A 15,694-nucleotide genomic window follows, 5' to 3' on the forward strand; every position below is an offset into this window, starting at 1 on the left:
TGACATTAATCGTTTATTTAATCGAACATACAGCTTTGAAAAACTATAACCCAATCACAATTGTAAAACAAAAATGTCGTGAGAAAACTTTACACCATGATAACAAACAAGGAAATGCACTTAGTCACAAGATTAGAGCGAATGGGGCGAAAGGCAAAACACGCTGCACCGCACACCGTTGGCATTGGCCTCTGGACTTACAACACGATTTATCCCCAATGTATGTTGAATTGTCTTTTTGAAACTTTGTGAATACCAGGTATTAAACTCTACACAATACAATTTTGCCATGACGCGTTTGGGAAATTTTATGTGAATTTACCGTGGCGCCATTGATTGTTTCTGCGACGTCGTGGCGGCGCCTGCACAAATAGAGACGCAATTCCTTCCTTGAAAAACGAACCAGGGTTCAGTCTCGGCAAACACGAACATATAACAAGCTCATGTTGGGAACGCCCATATGGATTCTGCGTGTCAGATTCAGCAGCAAAACCACGCTTGAGTAAACAGTTCGAAACGGCGAACTAAATCGTCGGCTATATTTGAGAATCTCTGTAACGCGTCATCATAAGGGAAAATAACGTCCTGATGGGGTCCAGTTGTGTGCTCAGACATTTCGAAGAATAGTTAGTAAAACTTCCGTGAAAGGAAAATTGCGAAGCAATGTCCTAAGTAAATGTTGCATGTTCTATTAGCGATGCTAAGAGAACACACATGGCACCGATACATACAAAAACATGGTTGAGCCACAACATCTAATGTCACTCAACCTAATCAAAAATACGCAGAACCTTCGTCATATTTTTATCTCCATTTGTCGCATTCAGACATCGAGGCCTTGTGTTTGGTTGCAGCTTACAATCCAGTCCGTAATATTCCGAGCCTTCTCATCTCCCCAGAGTATGTGACGCGCCATTTCCCCATACGTTGTGTTGAGAATGGAAAGCTCTTTCAACGTGTGCTCGTCTGTCTTGTCCATTTCATTTACAAACCTGTATTGAGATTTTCATCAAATTAATGCATTATTATTATGAAGTTTTGTTGATGTGATACCTTGAATAAAGATGCATTACGTAGTTTTGGTGCCAGTCGTACAGCTCGTGGTAAATCATTTTCAGCTCCTGCCAGTTGGGACGACATATCAGTTCTTTCACGACATGAATTTTGTCTGGGAAAATCCTCCACAAAGCCCAAGGCACGATTACGGAATTGTGTCCCCACCTACACAATAATTTTAACTTTGAATAAGAAAAAAGATCCAGCAATACCGACTTACTGATTATCGTTGAAATATTTGTATTCGTGGTACCACCTCCGTAGAAACCAGGCTTTACGGTTAGCAAAGATTATTCCGTTCGCTGCAAACATTCACAAATAAGTTTAATTATCGCTGTAATAGCGCTTGCAGTATGTTGCCAAAAAGTGTGATAAATATAGCTAAATGGCGGTCCCTATTCCACAGCACCCAAGCGCTGCATTTGCTTCTACAAACAAATCTTAGTTCACGGGTATATTGAGTATGTGTTTCATTACTCTTAATGCTTCAGTTGCATTTCATTTTTAAGTAACAAACATGTATGTACCCAGTGAATTGTAGTTGGATTCTGATAACAACATTGAATAATTCCTCAACTCATCTACACTTCGCAAGATGGCGCTATCAGTGTCCAAATATATTCCACCAACTTCCAACATGAGTTGAAGTCTGGCCACGTCGGCACGGTGCTCTATAACCTGAGAAGGAATCCTGTTAAATGCTGTTATTTGAATGAGTAGCATTGGCTTGCCTGCCTGCCTGCTAAAAAGATTTTAAAATTAGTAGAAAATGCTACAGTCATTGCCAGGTTTCTGCCAATTACAGGAGCACGACGGACAAACTTGATCATAAAAGCATGCTTTATACGCATGCCCTTTTTCTGGTAAAACTTTACTTATTTGCTTTTGTACCTTAATGGGAATTCCCCAAATCTTCTCAGGGGGAGTTCTTTTGATCAATCGGATTTTGTCTCCTCCTTGTTTCTTTAAATGATCCCAGTACTCTCCACTGGGAGAGCAATCTCCGTGGATGAGAATGAGACGAGGTTTCTGGTACTTAAGTGCTCCTAGTATTCTAACAGTGATAAGATTACTGGCGGGTTTCATGTTATTTCTTAACCTTCCTTACGTGATGTAATGATCCACTCTCAATCGGTTGCATCCAAACCAAATGTAGTGAATGATGTTGGGAACTTTGTATGAAGAGTTGAAGACCTCCTCATGGACTTCTGGTATCTACATTTTTCACAAAAATACCAGTAAGGTAAATCCCCCAATTGGAATTACATTTGACAACAATTGAGTTTGCAGCCTTGTTCCAAGTAAATCATCACATATAAAACTGTACGATTTGACAGATCAGTAAATAAAAACCCTAAGTAATCTAGTTTCATTTTCGAGATTTACGTTTTTGTTTATACCTTTAGTACGTCGTCATCCCCTTTTTTCAACAGTTCAAGTCTCTGGTTTGCCACGTCTGCTGCAATCGCATCCGGATCAATTTCTTCGTTCCAGTTTTTCAGCAAGGTTTTGGCGTTGGGTCTTTCAGCCTCCTAGATTTATTGAGGTCGTTAGTCAAGCTAAAACTGCGTGTATTTAGACAAGTTGGACTACTCAGAATTACACTTGTACGACTATATTTTTAGTGACGATAAGTATGCCTTGCACAAACAGATGCAAACTGCCAAGGAAACTTTACGTGCAAAATTTCATTATTTGTGTTGCATTATTTACGGATAGGTTATTGCTGCACCTGATGAAGCGAGATCAATCTCGCGAAAGCTCGTGCTAATAAAGTTGTTTTATAGTCAGTCCTTTATGAAAGCAGTGCACAAGTAAGCAATATATTCATAGATCAGAGACTGACACGGCAAATTGAAGAAATTTAATTATTTACGAATAGATATCCTAGAATTATTCCATCCAGTGGTCAAAACCCTGTTTAGATTTTCATAAATTAAATAAATTGCTGTTGTTACTCACAGTATACTTCCTTAACTTTGGTGGAGTTTTGCTTTTTGCTCCAGGGTTGGCTTTTCTCTTGACAAAATCATCAGCTTGCCAGATTCTGTATTCGTCATATGACAACACCTTACTGTTACCACCAGGTTTGATCCATAGCATATTGTGATTTGTGGAGATGCCGTTGCATTCTTTCAATAGGATTGTCTCCAACTGAGTAACACTAATTACTTCTTGTTTTCCCGGTGCAACAGTGGATTTTAATGTTGTGTTTTGCGTAGCGTGGGACGAAGTACCGATAGAACTTCTGGTAACATCCACCTCAGTGGTTTTGGACTTGAAAAGTTGTTCGCTGAAATTAACCTCCCACGTCCCGTAGACGAACAACGAAAAGGCGGAGAGGATGAAGGCGAGAACGTAGACTTTTTTTCTGAAATAAAAATATTGATGCATAAGTCACAAGAATTTGGATGTTGGCAACCTCTAACATTTGCACTCAGGTAAAATTTTCCAAAAACACAACGATTTTTTATCATAATTTAACAGGACATTGCTGTATTTGTGTACAGAGTATCTCATCCATTTATATATATATGTGTGTGTGTTATATACGTATAGTGCGAGGGCGTCCTGCTCAATGAACATATACAGATCCCATCATTGCGTGCAAACACCATAGACTGGAATCACCCGCCTTCGGACTTTTATTGACCAAAATTGAAAGCCTATATTTTTCTTTTAAAGTGGATGCTGGGTTATTCATGAAGGGATTAAACTGGTGGGCAACGAAATGAATAATTTGCGTTCATAAATCAATCGGCGTCTTTGTCAACGTGCAAATTTGAAGAATCTTTCTGACACCAAAGTTTACATCAGATTTTATCATGTTTTAAAAGTATGCAACAGCTTGGGTGTACCAACAGTTTAACATCTGCATGTCTGCATACATGTTTTAAAATTACTCCTGGTTTAAACTTTATTGTTTTTCAATGATACAGACCATGTCTTATATATATATAAGTTGGCAAAATCTACATAGCTGTAAAAATAGAGATATCTACTTGACAAAATGGAATCAGTCCTAGGTAGGATAATTTGTTTTACGCCGCTGCTATTTGAGAAGACCAGCAGTGGTGAGTGACAAAACGCACGGGTTTTGCGCATATCCTTTTCCCTCCTGCGCCACATTCCAGATACCGGTTTGCTGACACATCCACGCCCATATTACACTGCAACACTTTTATATCGTGGTATAGTAAAACCTTTGGGAAAAATCAATGACATTGATTTTATTTCAAAAAGATTATTTTCATCCAGTCAACTAGTACATTGCGGCTCATGCTGCCGACCCTATTCATCTGCTGCTGTGTACGGCAGACACAGTTTAAAGCTTCTCGACAACAACACCTCTACCTAATATACGAAAGCGGTTGTATATTCAAACCTTGTATCGAGGTAATCGCATTGAATTATATGAAAATTCAACTTACTTCGTCATGGCAACCTGCGTTGTTAGTCTCAGTTCAGTCTCTGGTTTAACTGTTTTGCTTTCCCGTATCTCCATTCACTTAACACTGCTTACCACTTACAAGAGGTGGACACGCTTCAAGAGTTTCAGTCGCCCAGTCTTGCCTTGTTAGCTCACATTCTATTGTGATCTTTATTTGACCTCAAACACAATTTATTAGACAAGCTCAGTGGCGCCCCTGCGTGTCCATGAGTATGACTTGACAAAAACTTTCTATTCTTTAAGTGTCAATAATTTGAAATTTTCAGAAGTTTCGGATTGGGGTCGGCTGGTTCTTTAAATGCAGGAAACTACGTATATCTCTGTTTGTGTATATAACTTACCTTTGTACTTTGGCTATAATTCTTGTGCTGGTAGACAAAGGCTAAACGGGAAAGGAACCTAAGTGCGTTTTCAATCACGTTCTTGCCTACACATTGACAAAACCAAGCCCTTCAGAATCGAACTCTCTATGGAGTGTCATTCAAAGCTGCACTTGGCGAAGCAAAATCTATCAGAACGTAAAGGGGGACATTTGAGCTATGTTTGTTTGCCGAAGAATCCCCGTATACCGTGCTGGGCATTGTAACTATTGTGTCCATTTCGTGTTTTTATTATGGATAAAATAAGCTGTTTGTTTTGTTTCTTCTTTCACCACCCATTAAATGTAAACATCGCCCCTACGTCAAATTTTTTCACAATCTTAAAGTTATTCCAAAAATACGAATCCACAGTCCCTGTTTACACTGGATAAGTGACAATTTGAAAAAAACTAATTTAGGCGAAATGTTGCTATGAGAGAAGGGTTCAATCCACGACCCCAGTGACATGACGATAAAAACGTTTAGCATTACCAAATGTAGAAAGCAACCAGGAAAACATTGTTTCACTTGAGTGACGCGAGAAACGTTTTCTAAACAGAATTCCAGGGAGAAAAGGGCTTGAAGAAATTTAAGATTGGGTAAGATTCTTCATGGCCACTGGTACGTAACGGCGTGTCGGCAACTATTTTGCCCAATTGGGTCACAAACTACACTCTACTTATTTCAGTATGCTTGACTGCCTTTGAAGGTAAACACAGGAAAGTTGGAACAACACCATTGCTATCAGCAGGCATAATAACTACATAAGATCACTGTAATAACTATTGTCATAAAATAATTTCATATATGACAACAATCCAAGTATGTAGTTCTGACGCACGGATTATATCAAAATTACAGGCTGCTGGATCAAGCTTTACATTTTATTGTTATATCGTCCCCTACTGCATTTCGCTTGTTTGAAAACTTTTGACAAATTTCCAGTTTTTCTCAACACTTTGAATAACTTTGTTAAATCTCTAGTCTATTTTTCCTACACCGTCACTTGGAAAGCTTGCCTTTCAGTCAAAGGATTTTAACACACCCAGGCATATTGCATAGATCTCTCCTCACAGTTTCTGGAACAGTGTTGTGCTGCGGTTCTGTTAATAGACTCAAGCATAATTTAGCGATTAACGCGCAAACACTGGCTTACAATTATCAAAATGACACAGCCCAAATTTACACGTTAGTGCCAGACTCGCACCAAAGGAAACTCAGTCTGATTGCATTTAACTTTCCCTCAAGCCTCGTCTTATGTGAACATAAGAACTGACACCGTCATATTTCAACGTTTCATTCGTATGGCAGCAAATACATTACAAGTTACGTAAACAAAACTTTCTGCAATTTGACGAAACATGAAATAGTAATTTCCATTCACCGCTGCATATTTTACAGTTGTTAAGTTCTCTTAAAACCTTCAGAGAAAAAACGTGGCAACCGTCCTCCGTTTGTTTGCATTGTCAAGGTTCCTGTGATGTTACGTGTTAGGCTTTATTGGTTGTTGGAAGTCAAGAGAGGATCTTAAGTGTTTAAATTGAACTCGAACCTTGATATTGTCAACGCTGGTTAAATTATTTCCCTGGTTTAGGCCTAAGAACGCTCACGTATGGATTCCACATTGAAACGAATCAATTGATATTTTTTATTACAGTCTGGAAATTATTTCTCTGCTGACTATGCAATGGAATAATGAAATGTATGTGGTAGTAGGCAAAACGTTAAAAAACAAAGCGGTATTTCATAACATATCTAAAACTAATACTTTGACTCTCCTAAGTACAAACGCCAGATTGATTTATTAAAAGAAAGAACGTGGAAAAGTGATATTTATGTGTAAATAATTACGTTAATTACGCGTCACAAAAAAAGGAAATGAGCCATGTGTGATTGCTTGGGCGTATTGAAATTATAGTTGATTATAATCACAAAATATATTTTTGTCACGAAACTTTGAAGGAACAGTCTTCCGTTCTTGTTAAAAACAACTTCGAGTCATAATTTTTCAACGGGGCGTGGGAGTTTAATATTAAACTTTTTCCAGAATATCCTCTTTCGCTTTGGTAAACATCATAACCTGACCTTCGTCCTCCCACACAACAAACACGACTTCGGGTATCCACGAAAGTTCAACATGAAGTTCGTTCATAAACCGAAAGGCAAGTGAATTTCTCTCTGTGTGAAACAACCATTTTGTCTTTACGAACCCCCCCTCCAAATTCTTTCAATGTTCGCTTACGTGGCCTTCACAAATTATGGAATGTTTCTGAACACTTTTTATATTTAATTGATATCAGACAGAAAACCACAAAAATCTGAAAATTTATAAACATTTTGGTTGGTTATTTACGCTGTTAGTCGTTCTATACCCAAAGTAGATGTGATTTCGAAACGTAACTAATTTTTGGTTTTATCTCAATAAGATTTGCTAAAATGATCATTTGTTTTATTGGGAAACATAGGTAGAAGCAAAATCTACAATTTAAATTGGGATTTTTTCAAAGAAACTTAAATAATTTGTATTTTGCAGGGAACAAAACGTCCAATATACTTTGCCACAACATGCGGTTCAACCAACCGGAAGTGACGAAAGTAATGCCACCGTATACTTTCTACTTTTCCATCGTTCGAGAACCCGAATCCTTGTTCGAGTCGATGTTCGATTACGCCATTTGTTCGACCACTTTAACGCCACCTTGTGAAAAAAATTGAGAAGTACGAATTTGATCGGATGAGGCGTAAGTTAATGGAGCTTGAAAAGATCAAGAGAAATCTTACGGAAATTTGCATCGAAGGAGGAGAAGCGGTGGACTCATCCGAAGTGGACGACCCTGGGATGTTAAAAGATTTGTACAAACCACCAGGTGTCGCTATTAACTCGTACAAACTTAGGAAAGGAGCTGAGTCGGATTCCACGTATAGGGAAACCTTGTATTGCCGGAAAATGCATTCAATGACATTTTGTTCAATAGACAATTTAAAACCTAATTGGAATTAATTTCTCATTTTATGTACTCTACATAAGATTTTGTAATTTCATGTTGATGGTTGGTGTAATGTTTGCGTAATTTGTAATACTCTGTTGGAGGTTTTACTCCGTTCACAAACACTATCTTTCCATTCAAGTTCTTTGCGCTAAAACGTCAATCGAACGTTTTGAATGATCGTGTAAGAGTGTGCATTTATTCCAATCCACTTTCTTTCCAACTTAAATTGGGCTCCACTTTTATGTCCATGCCATTAACAAATTGTAATGTAATAACTATCAGCAGATCTCCAATGCACACTGTGCAATAACGTTTATTACGAAAACAACCACGTATTTCGTAAGCCCAACGTGTGTTGCGGCAAAAGCGACATCAAAATCAAATGTAATGAAACGGGGAACAGCAAACTGTCACGTACAGTTATCGGCCTACTTCGCTGCTTCTTATCTGGAGACTACTTAACCTTGCAACAATTTATCAACGGCCCAACGCAAAATCTGGTGAAACCACACTATACCCGCACAGTTGCAGTCGCGTTGTGAACCAAGCACAAATATTTCGCATAAATTATTTGTGCGACACCATTTTTTTGGTCGAGTTCATTCGTAATTGGACTTGCAACAAAGTTAATCGTGCTAAATAAAATGTATTACCGAGCCCGTTGTGTTCTTTAAACGAAACCCAAAATAACAAATATTTAGGGAATTCATCTTAACTCCAAGTAATCTTGGACTCGGCGTTAAAAGGAGTTGAAATGGAAACCCTTTCCCTTCACTCCCGTTGTGAAGGCGATAATATCTTAGGAGCTTTATTTACCTCGAGCAAGAAACAAATGAAGAACAGAAATTGAAATATATACACAACCACCAAAAAAATGCAATTAGGCAGTTGGAAAAGTTTGTGCCTTGAAAAAAATTATTTACACAATTATCACTTTTCCACGTTCTTTCTTTTAAAAAATCCATCTGGCGTACTTAGGAGAGTCAAAGTATTAGTTTTAGATATGTTATGAAATACCGCTTTGCTTTTTAACGTTTTGCCTACTACCACATACATTTCATTATTCCATTGCATAGTCAGCAGAGAAATAATTTCCACACTGTAATAAAAAATATCAATTGATTCGTTTCAATGTGGAATCCAAAAGTGAGCGTTCTTGACCTAGTCCAAGGAAATAATTAAACCAGCGTTGACAATGTCAAGGTTCGAGTTCAATTTAAACACTTCAGACTCTCTCTTGACATCCACTAACCAATAAAGCCTGAAACACGTACTGAAACCTAGACAAGGTAAACGTACGATCGTCAGTCGGTCGCGACAGTGCATTTTACGCTAAGGGGGACGTGCGTTATGGTCCTGATGTAAAACGCGCATTGTCAGGCAAAGGTCCCTCCCCTCTCGTCAGTCACACCTGGCGAAAACCTGTTATTTACAGGAATTCGGAGCGGCGTGTTCGCAAACTGAGTGACAGACCCAAAGTTCGTAGGTCTCAGAGAGATCAGTTCGCCATGAACATAAAAGTGGAGCCCAACTTAAGTTGGAAAAGAAAGTGGATTGGAATAAATACACACTCTTACACGATCAATCAAAACGTTCAATTGACGTTTTAACCCCAATAACTTGAATGGAAACAAAATGTTTGTGAACGGAGTAAAACCTCAAACAGAGAATTACAAATTACGCAAACATAACACCAACCATCAACATGAAATTTCAAAATCTTATGTACTGTACACAAAATAAAAAATTAATTCCAATTAAGTTTTAAATTGTCTATCGAACAAAATGTCATTGAACGCATTTTCCGGCAATACAAGGTCCCTACACGTGGAATCCGACTCAGCTCCTTTCCTAAGTTTGTACGAGTTAATAGCGACACCTGGTGGTTTGTAAAAATCTTTTAACATCCCAGGGTCGTCCACTTCGGATGAGTCCACCGCTTCTCCTCCTTCGATGCAAATTTCCGTAAGATTTCTCTTAATCTTCTCAAGCTCCGTTAACTTACGTCTCATCCGATCAAATCCGTACTTCTCAATTTTTTGCCACAAGGTGGCGTTAAAGTGGTCAAACAAAATGGCGTCGGCGCGGTTCCAACGTCGGGCTTTTTCACTCAATCGTGATTTTGCTTCGAAATCAACTTTGCTTTGAGGTCTTGCGTTTAAACTAAGACACGCAACTTCATCCAGTGACCAGCAGAGGGCGTCGCTGAGCAGTACCATCGATTCTTCGTAATAATCCGAGACAAGAATCAAATCGAATCGTTTCTCGATTTCTTGAATCACATTTTTAATATAATGTTCGGTTTCATTCGTGTTATCGTAACCAAAGTCGTACATCAGGGGATTCTTAGCGAAGAACCAGTAAACGGAACGATCGCTTAATCGAAAATATTCTTCCGCCTTGTCAAGCCACTTTTCCGGGGATTCCCCGTGTCCGACACGCATGAATGCAGGCACGAGTTTCCAAAAGTAATCGAACATCGACTCGAACAAAGATCCGGGTTCACGAACGATGGAAAAGTAGAAAGTATCCGGTGGCATTACTTTCGTCACTTCCGGTTGGTTGAACCGCATGTGGTGGCAAAGTATATTGGACGTTTTATTTCCTGCAAAGCAGAAATTGTTTAAGTTTCTTCGAAAAAATCCCAATTTGAATTGTAGATTTTGCTTCTACCTATGTTTCCCAATAAAACAAATAATCATTTCCGCAAATCTCGTTGAGATAAAACTAATAATTAGTTACGTTTCGAAATCACATCTACTTTGGGTATAGAACGACTAACAGCGTAAATAACCAACCAAAATGTTTATAAATTTTCAGATTTTTGTGGTTTTCTGTCTGATATCAATTGAATATAAAAAGTGATCAGAAACATTCCATAATTTGTGAAGGCTACGTAAGCCAATATTGAAAGAATTTGGACGGGGGGTTCGTAAAGACAGAATCGTTGTTCCACACAGAGAGAAATTCACTTGCCCTTCGGTTTACGAGCGAACTTCATGTTGAACTTTCGTGGATACCCGAAGTCGTGTTTGTTGTGTGGGAGGACGAAGGTCAGGTTATGATGTTTGCCAAAGCGAAAGAGGATGTTCTGGAAAAAGTTTAATATTAAACTCCCACGCCCCGTTGAAAAATTATGACTCGAAGTTGTTTTTGACAAGAACGCAAAACTGTTCCTTCAAAGTTTCATCACAAAAATGCATTTGGTGATTATAATCAACTATAATTTCAATACGCCCAAGCAATCACACATGGCTCATTTCCTTTTTTATAACGCGTAATTAACGTAATTATTTACACATAAATATCACTTTTCCACGTTCCTTCTTTTAATAAATCAATCTGGCGTATGTACTTTGGAGAGTCAAAGTATTAGTTTTAGATATGTTATGAAATACCGCTTTGTTTTTTTAACGTTTTGCCTACTACCACATACATTTCATTATTCTATTGCAGAAAAATAGCTTCCAGACTGTAATAAAAAATATCAATTGATTCGTTTCAATGTGGAATCCAAACGTGAGCGTTCTTAGGCCTAGTCCAGGGAAATAATTAATCCAGCGTTGACGATGTCAAGGTTCGAGTTCAATTTAAACACTTAAGATCCTCTCTTGACATCCAGTAACCAGCCTAAAAACACGTAACATCACAGGAACCTTGACAATGCAAACAAACGGAGGACGGTTGCCGCGTTTTTGTTCTGAAGGTTTTGAGATGACTTAAACGAAATTTCATGCAATATAAATATTGAAACCAAAATATTGCCAAATAAAATGGTAGACACGTGACATTGAAATGCAAGCCATACTTGCACGGCTGAACTTGCAGTTTTGTGAGTTTTCAGGAACATAATGTCGTTTTGCCGCTTGCATTTCCTGACAAGGTCGGTGGCAGGTAGTGTTTTCGTTGCTTGATATTCGTTTGAACTCCTGCTGAAAAAATTCAAACAAAGATAATTTTTTCAAACATCGTTACTCTCTTTATGTTAGATGTTGGTTCTAAGTTGAGAATTTACCCTTTCGGTTGATCTTGGTTCTTAATGATAAACGTAGTGTAGAGGACAAGAGCGAAAAGGTGCAGTAAACAAGAAACCATTAGGAAGATAACAAATTTTTTCGAACACTTTGACCACATACACTTTGTGAGAAGCATCGTGACTATATGTTTATTCTGTAATCTGTAATAAAAGATACATTAAGTTTTTCTTCGATATATGAGTGAACAATGGTAAACAGTTGTTTTTGTATCCATTTGTAATTTTGGTGTCGCTTTCTTTCGTATTTTTGTTGAACTAATTTGCTTTTGTAAGAGCCGGGTTTCATGCTGTTACCTGTTTACTATAGAAGTTTTTTGAAAATACTGTAGCATAGAAACCTATCTCCTATGAATGAAATCGTAGAACAAAATAGTTCTTTTTTTTGTATCTGAGGAGAATAAATATGTTGTCATTTGTTTTTCAGTTTATACTGTGCACTTTGCTCAGGAGTACATTTGCAGCAGTGTCATAAAATAATAAAACATAACAAACATTCATCAAACCCAGTAGAAATGTTATTTGGATATCCAACCACGAAACCAATAAACTGTAGAGAGTGCAAATTATTTCGACCTATGAGGTCTCATCAGTGCAGTAGGGGGACTGAGGAGGTTCTCGCCAGTTAACAAACAAGAGACTACTGCACAAAACCATTCTCAGCCACCAAATGCATTATTGGCCCATTTGCCTCTCACTGACACTGAATGTTTGATAATGGATATCGTTGAAATAAAATTTTTGTTGATGCATTTAGGGACTGCAGTAATGTTTTATACAATGGCATGATTGGCAGCATTGCCCCACTGCGCAGTTCCTTACTTGGCGATCACAGCTATCGCATCGAGATCATTTAGTTAAAAGGCTTTGCAGCCCAGGCATCGTAGCCTAGCACAGGCATAAAGTAATTTGCGTCTACCATTATACATGAATTGATACACGAAACAAATACGCAGGTTAGCTTCTCGTATAAAACCTACATGGGATGAATGTGCATTTTTATTGGAAAATGTAAGACTAGCTAAGTATGTTTGAGGTAAATGTGTTTTTATTTACGACTTGCTTTGTGTGCACAAGTTAATCGTTTGAGCAATGATTGTTAACCAAATGTCACTGAATTTAGGTGTGGCGTGCGTTGCTGAAGTAAAAAAGTCATCAAAAGTACAAAGAAATACAACAAACTACATTATATGTTTTCCTTCTTTACAACCAAACAAAAAATAACAAACAACGACAACCCAAATGGTCACAGTGAAGAAAGCTATGGTTGACGCCGTTGAATCAGGTCGGCAGAAAGTTTGAGAGTCAAATGGCAAAACCTCAAAGCGTAAATGCCAAATTCCAAACCTAAGCAGATTCTTTCTATAAAAACTCAACAAACCACATGATAACCGACTAATGCACAAAATTTAAGTTGCGTTACTCACCGTACAACTGGTTTAACGGTTTTGTTTAAACGTTAACTGTAATCAGTCGTATAAAGTGCTCATAAACTTTTTGTGAGGAAAATACCACACAATATGACTGTCTTACAAACAGATCAACCAAACACAGCAACCGATTGGGAGCGAGGCCGTCAGTAAACCAAATAGAGCTCTCTGCTGCTTTTAGCGACAAAGTTGTCATAAGCGACAGCGACACGTTTGTTATTTTGAAAAAATATTTTTATAACGATATCTAACGTATCAAAGGTTTCACTGCCAGAGTAAAAACAACAGTGAAGAATCATGACGAAGATACAAAGTAAACCTACATACACAAGCGAAGACTTTCATCATGAAAACACCTCGGTGTCAAGTAATAGAGAAAAAAACGCAGTTTATTAACAACACATTATAATAGGCGAATAACATAGAAAAATGTACATCGGATGTTTTGTTTATCTGCGATAGTGGACACGTAGCGGCGATAAAGAGTCAGAGCAAGCGTTCGGAGAAAATTGGGTATCCATCTGCATATAGTAACAGGGCGAGAAGTTGGATAATTTGTAAGGTTTATCTTCAAACAACGATGTTCAGAGGAACGAATGAACTAACTCATCGATGCACACGTCTTTACTTTCGAGCATGGCGAGAGCTTTCTTTTCATGGTCAAAAGTGAATGAGAAAATTTGAATCTACTGACCAAGGTAGAGGTTAAATGCTGGCTTTGGTTATCAAAGTTTAAAATATACAAATTTCATTGTAAACTGGACTACTCTTCTGGCATAAATTAACGCACTTTATTTTTGCGACGTTTCGTCTGCCATACAGTAAGACCTCATTAGGGTTTAACACCACAATTCAAATATAAACCATTCAACATTCAAAGGCACAAAAATAAAAAAGGACACGCTGTCAACGCTTGTGTAATCACGTGACGAGGGCAAAAAACATACTGCGGGAGGTGCAACATTTAAAGGTTGATGAATACTGCAGGAAAATATACACATTGCCCTTTGTCATTATTTTGTTGACAATCGAACACCAAATAACCATGTGGGGCCGATGTCGTGTCCCTACATGCGTCTTACACGGCCCTAACATGGGATAGAAATACTTGTTTGCGAGTTGGTTTATCTGGGACGAATCCCTGGGATTTTTAAAGACCACAAGATAGTGTGCGTTCAAACTGATTGATTCGCTGCCTTTCAGGCAAAGTTTCTGCACGATGTAAATTATACTCGTGTCTTCATGGTGACTGCATAGGATGAACAAACGCGAGACAATTTTACTACTTTCACACGTCAAGGCGTCGAGAATCAAGAGGGTTCGTATACGTCCGTCTCCACAGGGGAGGGCGCACCCTGCACAAACTCGATTGTACGCAGATTGCCACTGACCAAAGTACCGAATAATCGGCTCCCCTCCGATTCTCCTTCATTAGACGGGAGACAAATTAAGTCTTTCCACTCCCAGTTGGAAAGGAGATGAGACACGTAAACGGGTAAGATTGGCAAGATTCGGGAAACAATTTACCAGATAGACCCACATTGATACGAAACGCCACACGATAATGACAATAAATTCACAGTAAAGTCAGTGTGACCTCGGTCGCGAATTCCTTGGGGCAGAAAACAAAGCGGATCATCGGGAAACCTCAAACAAAGGTCACGCGCTTGGGCCAGAATAAAAATAGATTAACGTTTGCGACACCCGAAAGAGAGCTCTCTCTTACTAACAATAGGAAAATCTTATTTTACTCCCAATTAAGAAAGGAAGACTCTTGAGTAACTGTGAGTATCTCCATGCAACAATGATCCGCCATTTGAAATGTATACTTGGGGGTCAGAAAGAGAACAGGAGGGAAGGCCCCTTGTTCTATACTCTGTCATCTTGATACCAATAACATCCCTGCGTCGATGGCGTCGGCGCGGTTCCAACGTCGGGCTTTTTCACTCAATCGTGATTTTGCTTCGGAATCAACTTTGCTGTGAGGTCTTGCGTTTAAACTAAGACACGCAACTTCTTGATTTCAGTTTATTAAAATACCATTACAGGATTTTTGTATTTACAAATACAGATAATGCATGAGTTGTTTTTATTAGAATAGTCGTTTCAGAATGCGCTTAAACGAAGTGTGCTTTATTACAGATACAGCCAAAAGCTTTTACTGGAAATTTGATTTCCCAAATGCCACTGTCACACTTTACAAGATGTTTAAAGCCAATTGTCGAATTTGCTCCAAATTCAAATTGAAATCTCTTCCTAATGAGTAAGTTGATGAACGAATTCAAACGAAGCAATGGTTTACTGCACGTTGTATTCCTTTCACCCGACGTTATCAGTTGACCAGAACAAACATAGTATATATTGTGGTGGGCGCC

General features: G+C 38.4%; 2 protein-coding genes across 2 annotated transcripts; both read right to left on the minus strand.

The window, feature by feature from the left end:
• Positions 1-823: 823 nt before the first annotated feature.
• On the minus strand, positions 824-4,561 carry LOC145912144 (uncharacterized). The gene is made up of 9 exons (XM_082999557.1): positions 4,488-4,561; positions 3,019-3,427; positions 2,457-2,588; positions 2,165-2,271; positions 1,948-2,110; positions 1,584-1,734; positions 1,277-1,358; positions 1,054-1,221; positions 824-992 (listed from the first exon to the last, which is right to left on the minus strand). The coding sequence occupies exons 1-9, from the start codon at positions 4,559-4,561 to the stop codon at positions 824-826; spliced, it is 1,455 nt and encodes a 484-aa protein (XP_082855683.1).
• Positions 4,562-9,613: 5,052 nt separating this feature from the next.
• LOC145912145 (galactosylceramide sulfotransferase-like) lies at positions 9,614-11,951 on the minus strand. The gene is made up of 4 exons (XM_082999559.1): positions 11,872-11,951; positions 11,665-11,785; positions 10,833-10,947; positions 9,614-10,461 (listed from the first exon to the last, which is right to left on the minus strand). The coding sequence occupies exons 1-4, from the start codon at positions 11,949-11,951 to the stop codon at positions 9,614-9,616; spliced, it is 1,164 nt and encodes a 387-aa protein (XP_082855685.1).
• Between the last annotated feature and the right edge of the window lie 3,743 nt (positions 11,952-15,694).

The sequence above is a fragment of the Ascidia mentula genome, chromosome 8 (genome assembly GCF_947561715.1).
Source record: "Ascidia mentula chromosome 8, kaAscMent1.1, whole genome shotgun sequence".
Lineage (NCBI taxonomy): Eukaryota > Metazoa > Chordata > Ascidiacea > Phlebobranchia > Ascidiidae > Ascidia > Ascidia mentula.

Excerpts from the sequence above, each read along its gene's own strand:
- LOC145912144 (XM_082999557.1), bottom strand. The coding sequence starts at position 4,561 with ATGGAGATACGGGAAAGCAAAACAGTTAAACCAGAGACTGAACTGAGA. Across the intron at positions 2,589-3,018 it reads CAAAGTTAAGGAAGTATACT|GAGGCTGAAAGACCCAACGC; the intron begins GTGAGTAACAAC and ends CAATAAATCTAG. Across the intron at positions 2,111-2,164 it reads AGAGTGGATCATTACATCAC|AATACTAGGAGCACTTAAGT; the intron begins GTAAGGAAGGTT and ends TATCACTGTTAG.
- LOC145912145 (XM_082999559.1), bottom strand. The coding sequence starts at position 11,951 with ATGGTTTCTTGTTTACTGCACCTTTTCGCTCTTGTCCTCTACACTACG. Across the intron at positions 11,786-11,871 it reads AACCAAGATCAACCGAAAGG|GAGTTCAAACGAATATCAAG; the intron begins GTAAATTCTCAA and ends TTTTTTCAGCAG. Across the intron at positions 10,948-11,664 it reads CTGCAAGTTCAGCCGTGCAA|AACATCCTCTTTCGCTTTGG; the intron begins GTATGGCTTGCA and ends AACTTTTTCCAG.